We start from the raw sequence: 22,743 nt of genomic DNA on the forward strand, positions 1-22,743 counted from the left end.
AGGAAGCTGTAAACTGGAGTCTGAAATTAAGTGCTACATCTGAGGAGCTGTGAGCTCTGAGTGTGTGCTAACAGCTAATGGCTGATGTGTTGGGCCAATCACGGAGCGTAATTTCTTGACTGGCAGCAAAAACAACCAATCACAGCAGTGCTTCTCTGGCTGGCTCTGTCCAATCACAAACAAGAAGTGTTCTCCCTAAGGAATACCCTTTCCGTCCAATGTGAAATGCTGTGGTGTTTTCTGAAATGCTGTGGTGTTTTCTGAAATGCTGCTGTGTTTTCTGAAATGCTGCGGCGTTTTTGTGAAAAGCTGTTGTGTTTTGTGAAATGCTGTGGCGTTTTGTGAAATGCTGTGGCATTTTTGCAAGCTGGTTCAACCTATCCTGGATATGTTTTGAGTTATCCGGTTGACTTAATCCAAAACAAAGCCGCTCTCGCTAAACTGTCCTACAACGCTGGCAATCAACTCGTTTGCTCAAGCCAGCCATGTCCTATCTAGTTAGGTGCACGTTCACATAAAAGGGGTGGTATCTGGAGCATTCGACCAATCACAAACATGGAGAAGCGTACTGACAGCGCAGCTTCATACTTCCTGCCCAGCTAACACGCCACGTTGCCACCACGTGGCCTAAAAGTGGTAGTTTGGTGGCACTGTGCACAACGTGGTAGCCACGTGGCCCCCACGTTGTGGTTCACCACAAGCACCCGTCTAAGTGTGCACAACGTGGTAGCCACGTGGCCCCAACGTTGTGGTTCACCACAAGCACCCGTCTAAAAATACTGATTTGTTTAATGTTATAGATTTATTTATTTATTTCCTTTTTGTCAGAATATGAGTTTGAAGGATAGTAATTTGTGCAAAAAATATTACTTGGGTGGTTTTATAAAGAAAATACCACGTTGTGGCCACGTTGAAATATAACGTATAAATACCACGTTGTGGCCACGTTGAAATATAACGTTTTCCTTTCCATGCAAGTGGGTGCACATACATATGATTTGTATGCAAATAGATGGAGTCTACTCTATTATGTAGTTGAATATTGTTCGTCCATTTGTTGCTGTTGATGTTTATAACTGTATATGCTCTCACCAGCCTAAGAATTCAACCAATCACGGCAAATTTCGTTCGCGCCTTTTCTCAGTGTTCCGGATTTACCACTTCACATCCTGGTCGATCCATACGCGTACAAATTATATAGTCCCTCAAATATCCATCTATTCTCCCAGAAGATGGGATGTATTTTGCAAAACAGACAGTTATTCGATCGTTTTTCCCAGTTCGACACCCTTTCCTGTCCCTCGATGCCCCCACTAGCGCTGGTTAAAATTAATGCCGTTCAGCGACCTACAAACGGTTAAACGGATCTGCGAAAACGAGGACACGCTGTCAATCTCTGGAACGTTAGGCCCAGCGCCGTATAGACTGAGAGTTATGTCATCTCCGTTCACTCCAATGGACCACTTTTTTACAGCAATGGCGGATCGTGGAGCCTCTCAATCGTTCCCCGGAAGTTAGCGCCAAGGCTAGCAGAGCTGTAGAGTTGCAGCATAATAGACCGTTCGTGACGGACTTTTAAAGGTAAGAAGAAGCTTAAAGATTTATATTGCGGATATTATCAGTACATCTGATTCAAATTAACATGTGTATTAAAGGATGTCAGTGGATTATCCCTAAATTAGTAGATTTAGGGAACGTTTACAGATAACAGATTAAGCTAGGATACCATACCATAGTACCATACACTATACCATAGTGGTTGAATACACAGTATTAGGAAACACTTTATACTTACTGGACATGTTATACTCATTATATACTGTATATAAAATATGACCAAGAATGTGAGACAACTTTATAGAAATTCATATCACATCTGTTACTGATGCCATTTGTCATACTTTGTTAAACTCACAAATAATAAAGTTCCATAACTTCAGTTGGGAACAAAGACCACACCTTATCTCCCCAAGGCAATTTCCCATCCAATAGGTGTGCTATATAGGTGTGTATAACCCTTTCTCCTGTCTGTTACTCCCTCTTTCAGCACAAGAACCAGAGGGGGATTCAATGGAGCCTGAATACCTGCACTGAGACCCTCACCCTGCACCCTGAGTCTCAACTCTCAGTGTTTTTCAAGCCTTTCCCTGTTTTTTTGTATTAAACAAAACATTAAGCTTTCCCAATGGTGTGGTTTTCGTTTTGTGAAAAAGTGCAAATGCAGTGTTTGTATAAAATAACCTAACCTCACATATTTTTTTGCTGTTGGTCATGAAATTGCTCCTGCTGACTTGTGCCAGCCATTTTTTCCTCCGCTCTGTGTCAGTGGGGAAGCCGTACATTCTTACTCCTTTCTCAGAGCGATTTGAGCATCCCCAGGCAGCACAGCAAACCATGGTGGCGACTAGGAGGCAGCACAGCAAACCAGGACAACACGGAGGAAAAGGCACAGACAAACTGCATGATATGCTATTCAATGTTTATTGAATTCCATGTATTTGCAATGGATGTTCCCAAAACAACACATTTAACATCATCATCATCATCATGCTGCTGCTGCTGCTGCTGCTGCTGCTGCTGCTGCTGCTGCTGCTGCTGCTGCTGCTGCTGCTGCTGCTGCTGCTGCTAGTCCTTTGATAGTCACCTGTCGGTCTCCTGTCCTTTCTGAAAGCCATAAAGATGACATTAGTCATTTAGATAACTTGTGTCCTCAATTACCATGGGATTACTGAAACTACCATGAATTTAAGAAAATGGTAGAAATTAATCTAATCTGAATTTTGAAGCATTCCTTTAGATCCCCTCCCTCTAAATATATCAATAAACATTAGAAAGTCATGCTCCTGACTACTATACAAGTTTAAGAAGATAATATTGGTTTGAAAGAATTCAAAGCTATAACTAAACAGCAACAGGCTCTTTAACCAAGGCACTGTTAGCCTAACATGTAAACTAGTTGTTCACACTAATCCTAATATTATCACTTAATATTAGCAAATTCTATTTTATTTTTTAAAACATATTGATGTAAATATATACACATATCGATTTGTTGTATAAATATTGCAAATCAAAACCTTTATTCACTAATAATTACCAAAAGTCGAAGTTCTATCTCCTGTTATCAATGCATTCACATTGCCCGCCATTAACTTCCGGGGAACGATTCTCGTCTGCATGAACCATGTGACGATAACCGTTTTTGGACTTCTGCTGTCTTAACTCTTCTATCTATACGGCTATCTATACGGCGCTGGTTAGGCCTAAACCGCGTTTTTTTTATTCAAGTCAAGAACTTTCAATATATACTTGCAGGTAAGGAAGCCATCCTTTTTTAAAGTTTTGTAATTCGGGTCATGAACATATGGGGGAGTGTAACTAAGTTCATAAACTCAACAAATACTATACTTGGGCACAATTTTGAAATACTTGTACTTTATTTAAGTATTTCAATGTTTTGCTACTTTGTTCTTCTACTCCACTACAGTTCAGAGGTACATGGTGTACTTCTACTCCACTCCATGAATTTAATACCTTTTAGTTACTTCACAGATGTGGATGAATGATGTGAAATATAATCAAGTGTTAAATCAGACTTTAGTTCCACCTGGAGTAAATCCACAAGCTACCCTGCAGTATATAAAGTCATTCAAACTAGCTGCACCTTTAGCAGCTTTGAGAACACCTTCATGATCAATCATTATAAAACATATCATATATGTTATTCTGAAATGGACCAATCTGCACAATGACTACTTTTACTGTCGCTACTTTAACTATATTTTGATGATAATACTTTTCTACTTTTACTTGAGGAACATTTTGAATGCAGGACTTTTACTGTAACAGAGTATTCCTACACTCTGGTACTATTACTTTTACTCAAGTACAAGATCTGAGTACTTCTACTTTTACTCAAGTACAAGATCTGAGTAGCCTACTTCTACTTTTACTCAAGTACAAGACCTGAGTGCTTCTACTTTTACTCAAGTAGCTACAAGATCTGAGTACTTCTACTTTTATTCTAGTACAAGATCTGAGTGCTTCTACTTTTACTCAAGTACAACATATATATATATATATATATATATATACCACCTCTGTTTATAGCCTATGAAAAAAAATATTAGAAATAGAAGGCTAAAGCTAACGTTAGCAGATAGTGACAATGTATTCTAGCTAGCTAGCTCAACGATTCCTTAAATAATATTGCCACAGAAAAACGTTTCAGTTCACATCACGCTCTGCCGCTCCGACAGGGACATGGGCGCGGGAAGGGGGGTGCTGAGGGCGCTGCAGCACCCCCTAGCGGCAGGCAGGGGGTGCGTAGCTCCCCTGTCTGAATTATTATTTGACGGTTATTGCTGCTCCCGCTGTGCATAATCTGTGCAATATGGAGCCAATAAATTCCACATTGTTGGTAAAATAATATTTTGGCCTGCCCCGAATGTTTTTTCTGTAGCCCCGGACAATTATACCTCAATAATATAATACATTAACCGTGCTTTACGTGAACCTCATCAAGACACTAGAAAGGACGTCAGGACTGTAATTCCCCGTGTTCAGTGAATGCAACAGAGGCAAGACACCAGACCAATCAGAGAGTTGCATGGAAATAAAAGTGTGCTTGTGTCATTCAAGCTCGCGGCTCTATGTGTGTGCGGAAATAGCGCATTTAGTGTGTGTGAGAGAGGGGGAGAGAGAGAGGGACCGGTGCCAGCAGCAGGGACCGTGTTGTTAGCATACAAACGACCTATTTTGGATTCAAAATGGCGAATTTCGCCAAAAGGTGACAAGTTTGCACATAACATCTGAAACGATGTAACAACATAATACACTTTGTGGGGATGCAGCTAGGGATGTGAGGAGTGAGGGACACGGCTTAGAACGGGCGTGTCGCCTGGCAGGACAGGAGAGTGTGTGCACCAGTCTATCTTGATCTAGGAATTCATGTCCGTGACACTCACTGCTGCCCACAGCTGTTTTATAGAAGGAAAACCTCCTTCACTTCATGAAAGTGTTTTAACCACACACACCTCTACACACACACACAGACACCTCTACACACACACACACACACACACACACACACACACACACACACACACACACACACACACACACACACACACACACACACACACACACACACACACACACACACACACACACACACAGACACACACACACACACACACACACACACACACACACACACACACACACACACACACACACACACAATTGACATGAAATCACTGACAAATATGAATATATACTGTGTTCAACTTCATTAAAACGTTATTAACGTGCCTAAACTCAGTAATTCACTAAAAATATTTATATTTTAATGGAGCCTCGTCGGCAGATCAGGATCCCAAAGCGTAACGGAGGGATCCTGATCTGGATGACGGGTGTTATTTTCCCCATAAGGAACAAGTGGCTGCAAATTCGTTGTTATCGTTTTTTAAACAGTCTGAATGAAACGGCAGCTCTCAGCTGTGTATTTACACAACTAATGGCCCATCAACCAAAGCTCTCTTCCCCCCTCCCCCCATGATCTTTCTTCTCCAGCAGCTTAATTAACTGTATGTTACTCTGAGTGACAAGCTTACAGTTAGACACAACACTGTCATTGCAAGTGACCCTCAGTTAGTTGACTTTTATGTTCAACTGCTAAATTCGTTACTGATAAAAAAAAGGGCTTCTACTGTACCTAATTACCTTAACACTAGAACCGCCAGAGGTTTTTGTATAGGCCTACCTAAACCCGTCAAATCCCGCTATTAGAATGCAATTGTTAACAACATAGGGTGCTACATAACACACTTTCAGGAAAAGTCACGGACTGGGAGACTTTAATATTTTATTGAAAAAAAGTTACATTGCACACACACAAACGATTGTAAAGGTAAAAGTATGAGCATAACAAATAAAGAAGTGTAATGTAAACATTTACATTATTATTATGATTATTTAATATATAAAGACTATAGATTATTGAATTACAAGATTAGATATACTTTAGTTGATCTAAAATGATGTGTTCAAATGCTCTTCAAAACACAACTGAAAGTCCATGAAACTTGTCTTTCTGTATTTGTGAAGCGCCATCTCCTGTTTAAAACCTGAAATTGAAAATCTGGCAACGCCCTCTTGGAAAATAGTGGGAGGGCTTAACATTCCTCTATACTGGTTTTAGGCAGGTCATAGGCAGGAAGCTGTAAACTGGAGTCTGAAATTAAGTGCTACATCTGAGGAGCTGTGAGCTCTGAGTGTGTGCTAACAGCTAATGGCTGATGTGTTGGGCCAATCACGGAGCGTAATTTCTTGACTGGCAGCAAAAACAACCAATCACAGCAGTGCTTCTCTGGCTGGCTCTGTCCAATCACAAACAAGAAGTGTTCTCCCTAAGGAATACCCTTTCCGTCCAATGTGAAATGCTGTGGTGTTTTCTGAAATGCTGTGGTGTTTTGTGAAATGCTGCTGTGTTTTCTGAAATGCTGCGGCGTTTTTGTGAAAAGCTGTTGTGTTTTGTGAAATGCTGTGGCGTTTTGTGAAATGCTGTGGCATTTTTGCAAGCTGGTTCAACCTATCCTGGATATGTTTTGAGTTATCCGGTTGACTTAATCCAAAACAAAGCCGCTCTCGCTAAACTGTCCTACAACGCTGGCAATCAACTCGTTTGCTCAAGCCAGCCATGTCCTATCTAGTTAGGTGCACGTTCACATAAAAGGGGTGGCATCTGGAGCATTCGACCAATCACAAACATGGAGAAGCGTACTGACAGCGCAGCTTCATACTTCCTGCCCAGCTAACACGCCACGTTGCCACCACGTGGCCTAAAAGTGGTAGTTTGGTGGCACTGTGCACAACGTGGTAGCCACGTGGCCCCAACGTTGTGGTTCACCACAAGCACCCGTCTAAGTGTGCACAACGTGGTAGCCACGTGGCCCCAACGTTGTGGTTCACCACAAGCACCCGTCTAAAAATACTGATTTGTTTAATGTTATAGATTTATTTATTTATTTCCTTTTTGTCAGAATATGAGTTTGAAGGATAGTAATTTGTGCAAAAAATATTACTTGGGTGGTTTTACAAAGAAAATACCACGTTGTGGCCACGTTGAAATATAACGTATAAATACCACGTTGTGGCCACGTTGAAATATAACGTTTTCCTTTCCATGCAAGTGGGTGCACATACATATGATTTGTATGCAAATAGATGGAGTCTACTCTATTATGTAGTTGAATATTGTTCGTCCATTTGTTGCTGTTGATGTTTATAACTGTATATGCTCTCACCAGCCTAAGAATTCAACCAATCACGGCAAATTTCGTTCGCGCCTTTTCTCAGTGTTCCGGATTTACCACTTCACATCCTGGTCGATCCATACGCATACAAATTATATAGTCCCTCAAATATCCATCTATTCTCCCAGAAGATGGGATGTATTTTGCAAAACAGACAGTTATTCGATCGTTTTTCCCAGTTCGACACCCTTTCCTGTCCCTCGATGCCCCCACTAGCGCTGGTTAAAATTAATGCCGTTCAGCGACCTACAAACGGTTAAACGGATCTGCGAAAACGAGGACACGCTGTCAATCTCTGGAACGTTAGGCCCAGCGCCGTATAGACTGAGAGTTATGTCATCTCCGTTCACTCCAATGGACCACTTTTTTACAGCAATGGCGGATCGTGGAGCCTCTCAATCGTTCCCCGGAAGTTAGCGCCAAGGCTAGCAGAGCTGTAGAGTTGCAGCATAATAGACCGTTCGTGACGGACTTTTAAAGGTAAGAAGAAGCTTAAAGATTTATATTGCGGATATTATCAGTACATCTGATTCAAATTAACATGTGTATTAAAGGATGTCAGTGGATTATCCCTAAATTAGTAGATTTAGGGAACGTTTACAGATAACAGATTAAGCTAGGATACCATACCATAGTACCATACACTATACCATAGTGGTTGAATACACAGTATTAGGAAACACTTTATACTTACTGGACATGTTATACTCATTATATACTGTATATAAAATATGACCAAGAATGTGAGACAACTTTATAGAAATTCATATCACATCTGTTACTGATGCCATTTGTCATACTTTGTTAAACTCACAAATAATAAAGTTCCATAACTTCAGTTGGGAACAAAGACCACACCTTATCTCCCCAAGGCAATTTCCCATCCAATAGGTGTGCTATATAGGTGTGTATAACCCTTTCTCCTGTCTGTTACTCCCTCTTTCAGCACAAGAACCAGAGGGGGATTCAATGGAGCCTGAATACCTGCACTGAGACCCTCACCCTGCACCCTGAGTCTCAACTCTCAGTGTTTTTCAAGCCTTTCCCTGTTTTTTTGTATTAAACAAAACATTAAGCTTTCCCAATGGTGTGGTTTTCGTTTTGTGAAAAAGTGCAAATGCAGTGTTTGTATAAAATAACCTAACCTCACATATTTTTTTGCTGTTGGTCATGAAATTGCTCCTGCTGACTTGTGCCAGCCATTTTTTCCTCCGCTCTGTGTCAGTGGGGAAGCCGTACATTCTTACTCCTTTCTCAGAGCGATTTGAGCATCCCCAGGCAGCACAGCAAACCATGGTGGCGACTAGGAGGCAGCACAGCAAACCAGGACAACACGGAGGAAAAGGCACAGACAAACTGCATGATATGCTATTCAATGTTTATTGAATTCCATGTATTTGCAATGGATGTTCCCAAAACAACACATTTAACATCATCATCATCATCATGCTGCTGCTGCTGCTGCTGCTGCTGCTGCTGCTGCTGCTGCTGCTGCTGCTGCTGCTGCTGCTGCTGCTGCTGCTGCTGCTAGTCCTTTGATAGTCACCTGTCGGTCTCCTGTCCTTTCTGAAAGCCATAAAGATGAAATTAGTCATTTAGATAACTTGTGTCCTCAATTACCATGGGATTACTGAAACTACCATGAATTTAAGAAAATGGTAGAAATTAATCTAATCTGAATTTTGAAGCATTCCTTTAGATCCCCTCCCTCTAAATATATCAATAAACATTAGAAAGTGATGCTCCTGACTACTATACAAGTTTAAGAAGATAATATTGGTTTGAAAGAATTCAAAGCTATAAATAAACAGCAACAGGCTCTTTAACCAAGGCACTGTTAGCCTAACATGTAAACTAGTTGTTCACACTAATCCTAATATTATCACTTAATATTAGCAAATTCTATTTTATTTTTTAAAACATATTGATGTAAATATATACACATATCGATTTGTTGTATAAATATTGCAAATCAAAACCTTTATTCACTAATAATTACCAAAAGTCGAAGTTCTATCTCCTGTTATCAATGCATTCACATTGCCCGCCATTAACTTCCGGGGAACGATTCTCGTCTGCATGAACCACGTGACGATAACCGTTTTTGGACTTCTGCTGTCTTAACTCTTCTATCTATACGGCTATCTATACGGCGCTGGTTAGGCCTAAACCGCGTTTTTTTTATTCAAGTCAAGAACTTTCAATATATACTTGCAGGTAAGGAAGCCATCCTTTTTTAAAGTTTTGTAATTCGGGTCATGAACATATGGGGGAGTGTTCTATGCACAGCTCTCAGCATATTTTACACTTTTTCTGCCGAAATTAAGCAGGTGCCTTGTGGCCTTATGTGTGGCCTAATCTCGGACTCGGCCTCCATGTTGTTTTTTTCAGCAGGGCCGCTGGGCTGTGTGAACAAAGCTTACATTAAATCCGTGGGAGATCTATATCTGGTTGAGATATGTCCCGAATTTTCAATAGATAGCGACTACCCAGTTAATAGACGAACGTACTCTATGGGAATGTAAAGGAATTTACGACAGGCTGACCATGGGCAAGCCTAATAGAGCTAGCCACGCGCGCCCACGCTGCGCCCAGCCCTCGTAACCGCCATTATCAGATTATAGTAGTTTTACAACCACTCGAGAGTCAACAGTGATCATACAGTTAGTTAGTTCCAAGAGGCTGCAGCAAAGTTGGCAGCGAGCCAGCAAAGTTACCGCGTTGCGCCAATGTCTGTAGACTAGTTGTGGCGGGCGGGAGGAGGAGTGGGAGAGGGAGAGGGTGGACGTAGATCGGTAAGGCAAGCATGTATCTGTAGTTGTGGCGGGCGGGAGGAGGAGGAGGAGGAGGGGGGGGGGGGCTGGACGTAGAGTGGTACTGTTTTGGTGGCAGGGGGGGGGGGGCACCAGGAGTAGGGCGACCAGTGCTGTGCTTCGTTGGCAGTCTCGTAGTGTTGGGCCATAGTAATAGTATAGGCCATGCATACGTGGACACAGCTTGACTGTGGACACAGCTTGACTGTATGTGATTTCGGCGACCAATAGGGGGGTGGGGGGGGGGGGCAACCACAAGTTTAATAGAGACATCCTGGTCTGAAATTACACAGTCTAGGACAACACATATGGGGGGGGGGGGGGGCATGCGCCCCTTGCTGCAATGCACCCCCCGCCCCCTTTGGATCCGTCGCGGGCTCTTTATTGTAGATTAATAATAGAGCATGAAGTTGGCTAAGAAAGACCTAAACACAGGTACACACTGTGTTTAGGTCCTTCAATGCTAGAAGTTGGTATTTAAGGTTATAGAACTTTAGAAGGGTAATTTAGATGACAATGTGAAGTTGAACACTGCAGATTTTTAGTGAATTTCCATCAAGAAAGCTAGAGGATGCTAAATTATGGCTGCTATATATATATATATTTTTTTTATGTAGTCTAGATCTATGCAAAATTCAACTTTTCAGAGTAACAGACTCTTTATGTTTTTGAATGGACATTGGTTGATAGTTTTCAGCCAGTTGAAATTATGTTTTTATGATTATCTTTTGCCCTGAATTTATTTAAGTTGATTAAGTTGGAAAAAGTAACATCCTGAAGTAATCAATAGTTTTCCATCAGCATTTGCAACTAAACCTTGTACAAATTGCAATGGGGCAAAAAGTAGTAATATTTGTTGATCGCTCATATTCTTAACTTAAAAGAAATGAGGAACATACAATCTTACCGTGCAGGCTGTGGTGCATGGCAGTAGTGTATCCAGGGGGGCTTGCCCCCCCCCCCTCTATTTTTTGGCCTAGACCATGTAATTTCACAGACCAGGATGTCTGAAGGCTCCCCTAGCTTGTGGTTGCGCCCCCCCCCCCCCCCCCCCACTCCCATTGGCGTGTGCCTCCCCCCCTATTTTCAATTCCTGGATCCGCCCCTGCATGGGCATGTTTTTTTATTTTAATTTGATCATATGCATGCGCAATCTTGTTTTGCAGCAAAATGGATGAGAAGAGGCGGCGTCGTACTCAATACAATAGAAAGTGGGTTTCAGCCAAAAGATCGGCATCACGTATGAATAAAAAGGTCCAGACAAGACACAGTGACAGTGATAGTGACATTACTGACTTTGTGTTAGATGTTGCATGCAATTCAGATGAGGCAGCTGATGTTCCAATGAATGAACATGTTACTTTGGAAAGCGAGTCTGTGGAAGAAGAAAATGGACAAAATGCTGATGCTGAGAGCGATGATGATGGGTCAATGTGGGACTTCATTGACGCAAATCCAGTCATCCTTTCATCTGAATCAGAAGAAGAAGAACAACATGTACCGGTAGCTGAATACTTAGTGCCATGGGTCAATGCACACCAAATAAAACATATGGCAGTAGATGACCTACTCAAAGTGTTCAAGAAGATTGGACATAAGAATCTGCCATCAACAGCTCGTACGTTATTAAAAACAGACAAGAAGGTGACAACTGAAGAAAAATCGGGCATGAGTTATGTATATTTGGGACTTGAAGATTCCTTGGTGAAGACCTTGGACAAGTACCCCCAGGAAATACTGCACAATACAGACAGCATTGAAATTTCTTTCCGTATCGATGGTCTCCCTCTTTTCCGCAGCTCGAATACATGTGTGTGGCCAGTCTTGTGTGCAATAATGATGGAACCAGTCACTGTCTTCCCTGTTGCCATAACATGTGGCAATTCAAAACCAAGCAATTTAGATTTCTTACTTGACACAATAACAGAATTGAATCACATCTTGCAACATGGCATTCAGTACAAGGACAATGCAATTCAAGTGATACTGAAGTGCATCGTTTGCGATGCTCCTGCAAAAGCAATGGTGCGGGCTACAAAACAGTATTCTGGATACTACGGTTGTGAAAAATGTACGCAGAGAGGTGTTTGGTATGGCAGGCTGACATACCAAGACATTGACAACATTGTGCTAAAAACAAACCAGTCATTCAGGGATCAGTCTCAAGAAGAACACCATAAAGGAGTTTCCCCTTTCACTATTCTTCAAGTGGATGCTGTGAATGTATTTTCTATGGATTATATGCACCAGGCCTGTCTTGGGGTCACACGAAGGCTAATTCTTCTGTGGGTCAGAGGCAAAAAGGAAATGAGGCTCCCTGCGACACACATAGAAGAAATCAGTGAAAAACTTCTGGACCTTCGGAGGTGTATTCCAAATAGTTTTGCGCGGAAACCCAGAGGCCTTGGAGATATTGAAAGATGGAAGGCTACTGAGTACCGTCAATTTTTGCTGTATACAGGAAAGCTGGTGCTCAAAGGCATTCTTAGGAATGACCTTTATGATCATTTCATGGCCATATCTGTTGCTATGTGCATTCTTGTTTCACCAACTCTTGTGCAAATTCATAAGGAGTATGCTCACAACCTTTTAGTCTACTTTGTACGGAGGGGTCGTGAACTCTATGGCAAGGAGTTCCTTGTGTACAACGTGCATGCCATGCTCCACATATCCGCTGATGCTGAGCGGTTTGGAAGCCTGGACAGCTGTGCGGCATTCCCATTTGAAAACTACCTCCATAAGATGAAGAGAATGGTCCGTTCTGGGAAGAATGCCCTGGCACAGATTGTGAAAAGGATTCACGAGTTGGAAAACGCTCCATGCACAACATGTTTGACAAGGGCAGAAAGCACCATGCAACTACAGAAGCCGAACAATGCATTTATTTTGGATGGTCCATCTTGTTGTGAGGCGGTGGCTTTATCAAATGAGAAAGATGAAGAGGGAAATAAGAAAGTGTTGTGCAGGGTGTACAACAGAACTGAATCTGTCTTCATGGAGACCTGCGATTCCCAGATTATTGGAGTATATTGCATCCACTTGAACGACAGCTGCATGAAGCTCCTGACAAGAAAAAGCCTCCACACTAAAGCCATCATGGTTGAGAAAGGGAATGGCAGAAAGGCGGTGTTTCTTACCATTCTGCATGGATTATAATCCATTATTTCATTTCAATAAGCACCACTGCTACAAAGTTTGCAAGTATTTAGTTGTTCTGCATGGGTTATAGTTTATCCAAAGTATACCACAGATGATGTAGCAATTAAATATATGATAGTAAGCTTAGTGATAAACAGCTTTTGTGTCTTGGTCTTCAGGTAAAAGATGTCGGGCGAATTTGTTGTAGTAGAGTTTGTGGACGAGATGGCTGTTGAAGTCGTCCACAAGTCATGGATACAGTCAACAAGAGATGTAAGTAAATACATGTATGTACTTGGAACATTGTCAAATATATGGGTTTGCAGCCGTTTGATAAAAAATGGAACTTAAAGCGTTTCACATATGTGGTTGGTTGGGGCGGTGGTGTCTAGGGGGCTTTTCTTCCCCCTTTAGAGGAATTTTGGCCCTTTTTCCCACTGGTGGACGCACTTTTCCACTCCCTCCACACTCAGTGGAGGTGTACTAGTCAGGAGTCAAGGGGGGGGGGGGGGGGTGTTAGTGACATTTCGGTGACTGCGCCTTAAGCTTTTATCATCTTTACTATCTACAGGCCTCGTGAGACCACCCCTTGGGCCAAAAAAGTGGTCTCTTAAGAGAGGTCACTTCTCATAACAGTTTCAATAACATGGGATGTATAGCCCAATACAGGACCACTGTATATCACTACGCAATTCATTAAAACATTTTAACTACATTCAGTCGCTGCTGTTATATTTCAGCGTCTGTGTTGCTATTGGCCAGCAAGGGGTGGAGCCTCTTCAAAAGCCAGGAGAGGGGAGCTGCCTGACAAAGAGAAATGGAAGCTTTATGAAGTTAGGATATTTTCATTTGGAGGTAGGAAGCATTTAATATTTACAGTTTGAAACGTTAGATTAAGTACATAATTCATGCTAGTTTTGTGTACTAAGCGGGAACTGTAATAAATTGAAGTGAAAAAAGGAAACAGAATGACGTTAATTTTATTACCTTGTCAGTATATCAGGTCTCTTAATATAACATATTGTTTCCAACTTCAGACACCTATGACAAGGCTCAAGAAAGGGCGAGAAAGGCTGAGGATACCTCCAATGTAGAGACTGACACAGAAGAATGTCGACGGAAAACTAAGAAGCCTGCAAAGTTTCAGGTTTCAGAAACTGAAGATGCTGATGGTAAATACAGAGAATTGGGCATAAGAGTATATTTAAATATGTGACAACATAGATGGCTTCATAATTGCCACAAATTAATAGAAAAACAGTTCAACGGAATAAGAAATATTAACCCTTTCAGTTTTCTTTATTAAATGTCATTTAATGTGGTGCTTCACTTCACCTGTTAATCTTTATTAAATAATGTTAATACAGACGAAGAAGGGGAGATACTGGAGGCAAGTGACAGTGTCCCTGCTCTAGTTCTGGCCGAGCTACCGACACCTCCTCAACGGACAAATGGTAAATGAGGTTGGCACAAGGATCAAGTAGAGCTATATCCTCAACTGTTAATTTCAATTATTTTAGTTTCAACATGAAGCTTGAGTCACAAAAGGAAAAAAAACAGCATTTGCTTGTATGCTAATTTTATTCCCAGGAGGTCCAACCTTTTCTTAAACACAGTATCTAACTGGCTAACTATGGGCTATTTTGACATATAGAACAATGATTACTTTTTGGTACAGACATTTATGCAGTAGGCTACCAGGTAGATCAGTACCGGTAAATTGATATTTTGGGAGTATCTTCTTGCAGTGAAAATAAAGTATTGCTTTCATGTCCTAATGAAAAATGCATTAATAATGTTTTATCGATAACCGCACTCATTAAATTCTGTTTAAGGCTGTTCTGCACCGAGAGCGATATCACCAAGTACCAGTACCCCTTCCAGGTCTATTTCTGGGCATAGAATCCAGTCTCCTGTGTGTCCTAACAGTGACACAAGATCAGGTATTTAGGACTATTGACATTGTGCATTTGTCTTCATATTTAAAAAAAAAACCTGTTTCGAGTAATGATATACATTGGTCCTCTTGAGAGACCACCCCATCTGCCAAGCCAAACCGATCTGTCATAAAGGGTGGTCTCTCATAAGAGGTTCAATAGCATGGGATGTGTAGCCATTGGTGCATGCTGTAGTGGTCTCCCAAGAGAGGTGGTCTTAAAATGAGGTCACTCAAAAGGGGCACCACTGTTTTCACTTTGCTCCATTTAGCCTTTCACTTTATATTAATTTAAATATTCTGATACAGACATTTATAAATGAATTACATTACTATCTCTGTATACAGTGATGACTTCAAGTGCACGACTGTCTGAGGATCATCGTGGAGGAAAGCAACCCTTCCATACCAGGTAAGGAATCTGAGGCTTTGTAGTTTTACCCAAGTATTTACTGAGAGTAGTACGTACATGTATATCTCATTGCTCACCATGATTGGTCTAGGCCATTCATTGGTACAGTCACCCTGTGCTAAAGCATTTAGACTAGTACATGTAGTACATTAGACCAATCTGATATTAAGCTGTAGCGAATGTCTGTTACTACTCATGCCATGTAACTATGGCTTACTGTTGGCATGTACTGCAGTGAAGTAATAATTTCATGTTATGTTTTCAGCACCCCCACAACACCCAGAGCTTCTACATCTGCTGCAATAAATCCTGAAAGTGAGCCAACAGGTAACAAAGCCTAATTTAACAGTTTTACTTCAAGAATATTTTCTCAAAATTGTGATCCAGAAAATATTCAATTTTGATTTCTTCATTCTAAACATTGTGTTCTTTTGAGACAAATTGATTGATGATTATGGCATCCTTTTCGCATTTTTTTCTCATTCCATTTACGTTTAGCTTGGGATCTAGCACTTGCCGTTGCTTGAAATATGTGTTTAACTTCAACGCAACATGAAATGTAATGAATCATTTGTCGCAATTGCCTTAATGCATTATACATGTATGTGGGTGAATAGATGCAAATTCTAAGCATAGTATTTAAAAATGTGGAATTGTGTTATCTTGCTACAGGATTCCAGAGCAGGATGCTGATGCGTATGCAAAACCTTGAAGAGTCACAGGGGGAAATCCTTAGAATGCTGCGCTTCTTGACAAGTGCCAGCAGAGCAGCAGGAGAGGAGTTGGACGATGTACTACCAGACCCTGTCAGCAGTACTGAGGAGCTGGATAGGCTTTGTGAGAGGCTTACAGATAAGGCCTTCAAGAGACAATTGGTATGTTCCATTGTGAAAGAAAAACTTATTTTGTTAAGAATCGCTTACATTTTATGAAGAAGTAACTCCATCTTCCAAAGAGACAGATAGGCAGACACCAAGACAGACAGGCAGGCAGGCAGGCACACATACAGACAGGTATACAGACAGATAGGCAGACAGACAGGCAGGCACACAGACAGCTAAACAGGCAGGCAGACGGACAGTCAGGCAGACAGGCACCTAAGCAGGCAGCAGGCAGGCAGGCAGGCAGGCAGGCATAGATAGATAGATAGATAGATAGATAGATAGATAGATAGATAGATAGATAGATAGATAGATAGATAGATAGATAGATAGATAGATAGATAGATAGATAGATAGAGAGATAGAGAGATAGAGAGATAGATAGATCGATAGATAGATAGACATAATTGGGACCACTGAATTATTTCAAAACTGTAGTAGTTATATTCAATGCTGCCTTTGTTATATATATCTGACAATTTAGCATTTTCACTTGGATGTACTCAAGGGTTTTTTACTAAGAAAACTAATTATCTACATTGCAGACATGCTATATGACTTCCTTGGGTGGCCACAACATCGGAGACACCATCCGGAGGATGCTTTCCAAGTTGGGAACCAATGCCTTATGGTCAACGTATAGCCTCAAGGGAAAGAAGGGCAAGAACGCGTTGATTGACCTGTCGGTCACCAAGGTCCTCATCAGTAAGTGTTTAAGTCATAAATGGCATGCAATTGCTTCTTCAGTATTTTCTGAAGCTCGCCTGATGCACTCCAGAGATACTCAATATAACATGTTGATTATCATTTATTATAACCGAAACGACCATTTTGGGGATGTTATGTTTCATGTGCATGAGTGGGTACGTGTCTGGGTCTGCATCTTCGTTAGTGGATCTTTCAAAAACTATGTGACATTCTAATTTACTTACCGTAATTTTCGGACTATAAGCCGCACCTGAATATAAGCCGCAGCAGCGGCATACCACTCTCGGTTCCACTTTTACTTTTGCGCCCTACCTGTCTCACTCTTTTCCGGCCTCCAGCTTTTCCTGCTGGAACCCGCCGCTTAAAGGTGGGGGTCCGCGGACCGGCCATAGAGCCCATAGAGTTAAAGGTGTTGGCCGTTAGCTGTAAAAATCCATAGATTAGCCGCACCGTTATATAAACCGCAGCGTCGAAAAATAGGGAAAAAGGCGCGGCTTATAGTCCAAAAATTACGGTATTTGTATGAGTATTGGTCATCCATGGGCCAAGAACCCTCATGATTTTGGTGCTGATTCTATTTTTATATCTTTATTGTTGTGGCCATCTTGGATTTTCTTAATTTTCTCCGGGGTTTGGCCATACTACCGCGTACATTTTTCAGCTGTTCATGGGGGGTAATCATCTCGGTTAGCGATAATGGTCCCAGGTGGGTGATAATGGGGGATATTGATCTACATCGGCACTAATGGGGATATTGGTCCCAAGTGCGAGATACTGGTCCCCAGTGGGTGATCATGATAATGAGGGAAATGGTTCAGCAAGAAACCCATTTGTCTGGCCATCTTGAATATTTGGTGCCAGTAAAGATTTGGGGGATGTATCCTGTGTTCGTCTGTGAATACCATTCTAATTACAAATATTAAAATATAAAAGTGCCTTAGGATTATTTAGTTTAGATTTGTGAGGAATAGTTGTTTTAGTGTTAATTCTTTCACCAGTACATATACTTGTTACTCTTCCTTTCTTCCGTGCATTGCTTGGGGTTAGCAGTTTGGTGCTACTTTTCCTACAGGAGCATGCTTGAAAAACCATCCTAAAGCCAAGGCTTCCGAGGTGGAGGAGCAACTGTCCGAAAATCTCAAATATGCACCGAAGAAAAAAGGAGGGCCAAAATACAAGGTGCTAGTGAATTCTAGTGACTTACTTAAATATTTGGTCCATCTCTCCAAATGTCTGTCAATAAAGCATTTACATATCACATAAATGTACCACTTTGACATATAGTATGTGTCATCAGTACTTAAATCTTTGCATTCTCACAAAGTTAGTTATCATTATCACTACTCATCAATTAGGAACAATTAAGGATTTTATTTCTATTATTTCTAATAGATGGTATGGTACATGGTACATGTATGGTACAATAGATACATGGTATATTTCTAATATACCATGTATTCCCTAATGTGCGTTCTTGCTTTTTAGGAACCTGCTGCAAAGAGAAGGAAGAGCGTCACATCTGCAGTCGATACAGATACAGATTCAGATTAACATTTCACATATTATGCCTGGTCATTGGTGCACGGACGTTTCGGCCAACGGACGTTTTGGCCAGGTATATTTGTCGGGGCGGACGTTTCGGCCAGCTTGTACAAAAAATATAATAACTGAATAAATAAATATTTTATTTCATTTAAATTCACCTATGTAGTCGATACATGTTACTGCCATTCATATATATAATAACTGAATAAATACATATAGCGCCACCAACGTAAATGTTCATTTAGTCTACAAGGTCTCGGTTCGAAAGCCACAAATGTTCAGCTGGCCAGCTATTATTGTATTACCTTGGACAATGTTTTATCTATTGTTAGGTTATTTCCTTGAGGTACTTAGAAAGTAGTTTAGGTAAACCTGTTATGCCTTCATATAAAGAGATTGCAATTGATATCATTTATATCCCTCTTTGTGTTACTACATTTGACCATGGCTTCATTATGTTCTTTTGTTCAGGAACATACAAATTAAACTGGTTACTTATACACCTTAAGTTTGCAGAGAATATTTAAATTTCCATAATTGTAGAAATATGATAAAAAATATCATTCTACTGTCTACATGTCCTAAAATTAATTATGGGTTTATGGAATTTCTTATTGATATATATCTATCTGTCAATTTGAATCATGTCATGATGTATTATGCATTTGAACCATTTAAATGCAAATAAAATTGTCTAAGAAGTGTATTATTAAAATTTGAGTTGTGTTGATTACTTTGACATAATTAAAGCTAATCGAAAGAAAATATAATTGAAAATAGAAAGTGGTCTAAAGGTGGTGTGAACGTTACATTTTAATGTGGTGACCACGTTATTTCAACCATACAAAATCACGTGGCCTCCACGTAAATTGCCACGTGCAATTGTTAGCTGGGTGAACAGTTGCAAGAAAAAGTATGTGAACCCTTTGGAATTACCTGGATTTCTGCATAAGTTGATCATAAAATGGAGGAAGCCACTGCTGTCCAGAAAAAACATTGCTGCACGTTTGAAGTTTGCAAAAGAGCACCTGGATGTTCCACAACACTACTGGCAAAATATTCTGTGGACAGATGACACCAAAGTTTAGTTGTTTGGAAGGAACACACAACGCTATGTGTGGAGAAAAAAAGGCACAGCACACCAACATCAAAACCTCATCCCAACTGTGAAGTATGGTGGAGGGAGCATCATGGTTTGGGGCTGCTTTGCTGCCTCAGGGCCTGGACAGATTGCCATCATCGACGGAAAAATGAATTCTCAAGTTTATCAAGACATTTTGCTGGAGAACTTAAGGCCATCTGTCCACCAATTGAAGCTCAACAGAAGATGGGTGATGCAACAGGACAACGACCCAAAGCACAGAAGTAAATCAACAACAGAATGGCTTCAACAGAAGAAAATAGGCCTTCTGGAGTGGCCCAGTCAGAGTCCTGACCTCAACCCAATTGAGATGCTGTGGCATGACCTCAAGAGAGCGATTCGCACCAGACATCCCAAGAATATTGCTGAACTGAAACAGTTTTGTAAAGAGGAATGGTCCAACATTCCTCCTGACCGTTGTGCAGGTCTGATATGCAACTATAGGAAATGTTTGGTTGAGGTTATTGCTGCCAAAGGAGGGTCAACCAGTTATTTAATCCAAGGGTTCACATACTTTTTCCACCCTACACTTTGAATGTTTACATGGTGTGTTCAATAAAAACATATAATTGTTTGTGTGGTTTTAGCGCAGACTGTGTTTGTCTATTGTTGTGACTTAGATGAAGATCAGAACACATTCTGGATAAAGTGTTTAAGTCATGGATGTTTAAAGTTTAACTTCTTCATATGTCTAATATTATAGTTGACTTTTCATTCAGGAAGTATGACGCTGCGCTGTCAGTACGCTTCTCCATGTTTGTGATTGGTCGAATGCTCCAAATACCACCACTTTCATGTGAACGCGCACCTAACTAGATGGGACACGGCTGGCTTGAGCGATCCACTTCATAACCCGCGTCGTAGTACAGTTTAGCGAGAGCGCGTATGTTTTGGATTAGGCCAACCGGCTAACTCCAACCTATCGAGGTTAGGTTGAACCAGCTTCGTAGTACAGGCCTCAGGTGTGTTAAAAGTTAAAAGTTTTAATGTAAATACAAGTTAACATTTTCAATATAAAAGAAAGTGTCAGTAGTATCAAAAGAATATATATACGTATATATATATATAAATATATATATATATATATATATATATATTTATAAAACGGACAAGTCAAATCAAGCAATCTGATGGTTCTTAGCCGTGATATACTGAGCGTATACCACGGGTAGAATTGTAAGTTACTTTTCACAACAAGTCAGTATCCCTCCGCGTCTGAGAAAAACAGTATACCGTTGGGCTGAAAAGCAAACTGCCTGCATGGCTAAAAAATATCACCGAATGTCAGGGAACAGGGTTACGTTGGTAAGCTAACGTGTTGTTGTGATGACGTAATCAAAACGCGGCGACAAGCACGGCGCGCGACCATGCTCGCGGCTGGCTCACAGCCAACATGTCTGGCGCTTGGAGATATTTAAAAATATCAGAGAAAGAGGCGCGGATTGCGATTTGTAAAACGTGTTTAGCTGACATTTCTCGAGGGGGTGTAACTGCAAAGACTTTCACCACTTTGGGATTGCTCCACCACTTGAAATCAAAACACCCGGACAAATATGCGGAGTAAGATCAAATCACAAGCACTGACAGCGAGAGACTGTTCAGCGCTGCCTCTCATGTGCTTGATGAGAAGAGGAACAGACTTATGGCTGATAAAGCAGAGAAGCTACTGTTCATTAAAAAGAACCTCCCACTTTTCCTTAATAAGTAGACAAGGCTGGTTTATCATAAGCTTATATAGTTCTACATGTCTACTCTATACCCACTTTCCTGAACAATTTTCATTGTGAGTTATAATTCACCATCTCAGGTTATCATTAGGGGAAAATGACAGCAGCATAGTGTTCGATATATTGTACTTTTGGTATCTAAATGATATAATGTTGTTTACATTGCTCATGAGGACAGACCACCTTATTTGCAGATTCTTGAAATTGTAATTTCATTTGTAATTGATTGTGGATTTTGTATCCAGTTTTCACTTTATGTATCTTTATACAATGTTTACTACTTTGCTTATGAGGACAGACAGCCTTATTTACAGATTCTTGAAATTGAATTGTAATTGAATTTGTAAATAGTTACATTCATTTGGATTTATCCAGTTTGCACATTTGTATGCAAGCACTTATAGGTGCATTTGTTGTTGTTGAAGGCCTGGCTGTTCCATTCTTTATTTACACAATTTTGTTGTAGGCCTACTGAGATGTTGATGCAGTTTTAAAGCACCTTGGCTTTGTTCTGAATGCACTTGGTTCTAGTTATCCAACAGAGAAAAGAAAATGCACTTGACTTGGAATTAATGTACTGTATGCATTCAAAAGTGCTGAATAAATGTTTTATGGACCCATAATAGTGATTATTATTTAAGTTAAGTTAAGTTAAGTTTTGCTATAATCATGTCTTTTTCCATAATCAGGTAGCTGAACAACATTATGTATACAAAATGTATACATTATAAATATATATGTTTCTATTAATCATTTTCGGCCTTTCGGCATTCGGTTTTCGTCCAACTGTTTCCTATTTTCGGTATCGGTTTCGGCCAAGAATTTCCCATTCGGTCCACCCCTAGTATATATATATATATATATATATATATAAAATAACAATAATAGGTAGTGTTACAGGCTTGGCCTGTCACTTTAAGAGTAGCAGCCGCAAGGGGTTGTGGGTTTTGGAGTCTCTGTGTGTGTAAAATGTGATGGCCAAGGCGAAGTGCAGAGTTATGGAGAGAGAGACGAAAGTATAGAGAAAATGGTCAGAAAAGGAATAGTATCTATGTATGCAATACAGTATCAATATAGCTAATTAGTCTGCAGAACGTGAATAAACGGAGGTTCTTCCCACGGAACC

General features: G+C 40.6%; 2 protein-coding genes, 2 long non-coding RNA genes and 1 pseudogene across 5 annotated transcripts in view; 4 read left to right on the forward strand and 1 right to left on the reverse strand.

Moving 5' to 3' along the window:
* LOC307016191 (mitochondrial adenyl nucleotide antiporter SLC25A23-like) overlaps positions 1–22,743 on the forward strand; it is a 124,679-nt pseudogene that overhangs the window by 34,726 nt on the left and 67,210 nt on the right. The gene's annotated exons all lie outside the window — the stretch shown is intronic.
* Positions 1,198–2,181, forward strand: LOC307014669. The gene is made up of 2 exons (XR_013801287.1): positions 1,198–1,581; positions 2,048–2,181. It is a non-coding gene; the product is annotated as an uncharacterized lncRNA (long non-coding RNA).
* On the forward strand, positions 6,817–8,396 carry LOC307014667. The gene is made up of 2 exons (XR_013801286.1): positions 6,817–7,796; positions 8,263–8,396. It is a non-coding gene; the product is annotated as an uncharacterized lncRNA (long non-coding RNA).
* Positions 8,629–22,743, reverse strand: part of LOC307014665 (uncharacterized protein) — a 31,932-nt gene continuing 17,817 nt past the window's right edge. Inside the window, exon 3 of the mRNA XM_079642732.1 lies at positions 8,629–8,882. Coding sequence (XP_079498858.1) covers positions 8,696–8,882 — 187 coding nt within the window. The 3' untranslated portion in view covers positions 8,629–8,695. The remainder of the gene's footprint in view (positions 8,883–22,743) is intronic.
* On the forward strand, positions 9,517–19,415 carry LOC307014664 (uncharacterized protein). The gene is made up of 11 exons (XM_079642731.1): positions 9,517–9,533; positions 13,447–13,540; positions 14,008–14,439; positions 14,635–14,721; positions 15,103–15,210; positions 15,552–15,615; positions 15,881–15,942; positions 16,288–16,490; positions 17,042–17,201; positions 18,277–18,383; positions 18,690–19,415. The coding sequence occupies exons 6-11, from the start codon at positions 15,554–15,556 to the stop codon at positions 18,753–18,755; spliced, it is 660 nt and encodes a 219-aa protein (XP_079498857.1). The 5' UTR covers positions 9,517–9,533; positions 13,447–13,540; positions 14,008–14,439; positions 14,635–14,721; positions 15,103–15,210; positions 15,552–15,553; the 3' UTR covers positions 18,756–19,415.

Source organism: Notothenia rossii (genome assembly GCF_949606895.1).
Source record: "Notothenia rossii genome assembly, chromosome: 8".
NCBI lineage: Eukaryota > Metazoa > Chordata > Actinopteri > Perciformes > Nototheniidae > Notothenia > Notothenia rossii.

Coding starts and splice junctions, on each gene's coding strand:
- LOC307014664 (XM_079642731.1), top strand. CDS start 15,554: ATGACTTCAAGTGCACGACTGTCTGAGGATCATCGTGGAGGAAAGCAA. Junction 15,616..15,880: donor AAGCAACCCTTCCATACCAG/GTAAGGAATCTG, acceptor TTATGTTTTCAG/CACCCCCACAACACCCAGAG. Junction 16,491..17,041: donor AGGCCTTCAAGAGACAATTG/GTATGTTCCATT, acceptor TCTACATTGCAG/ACATGCTATATGACTTCCTT.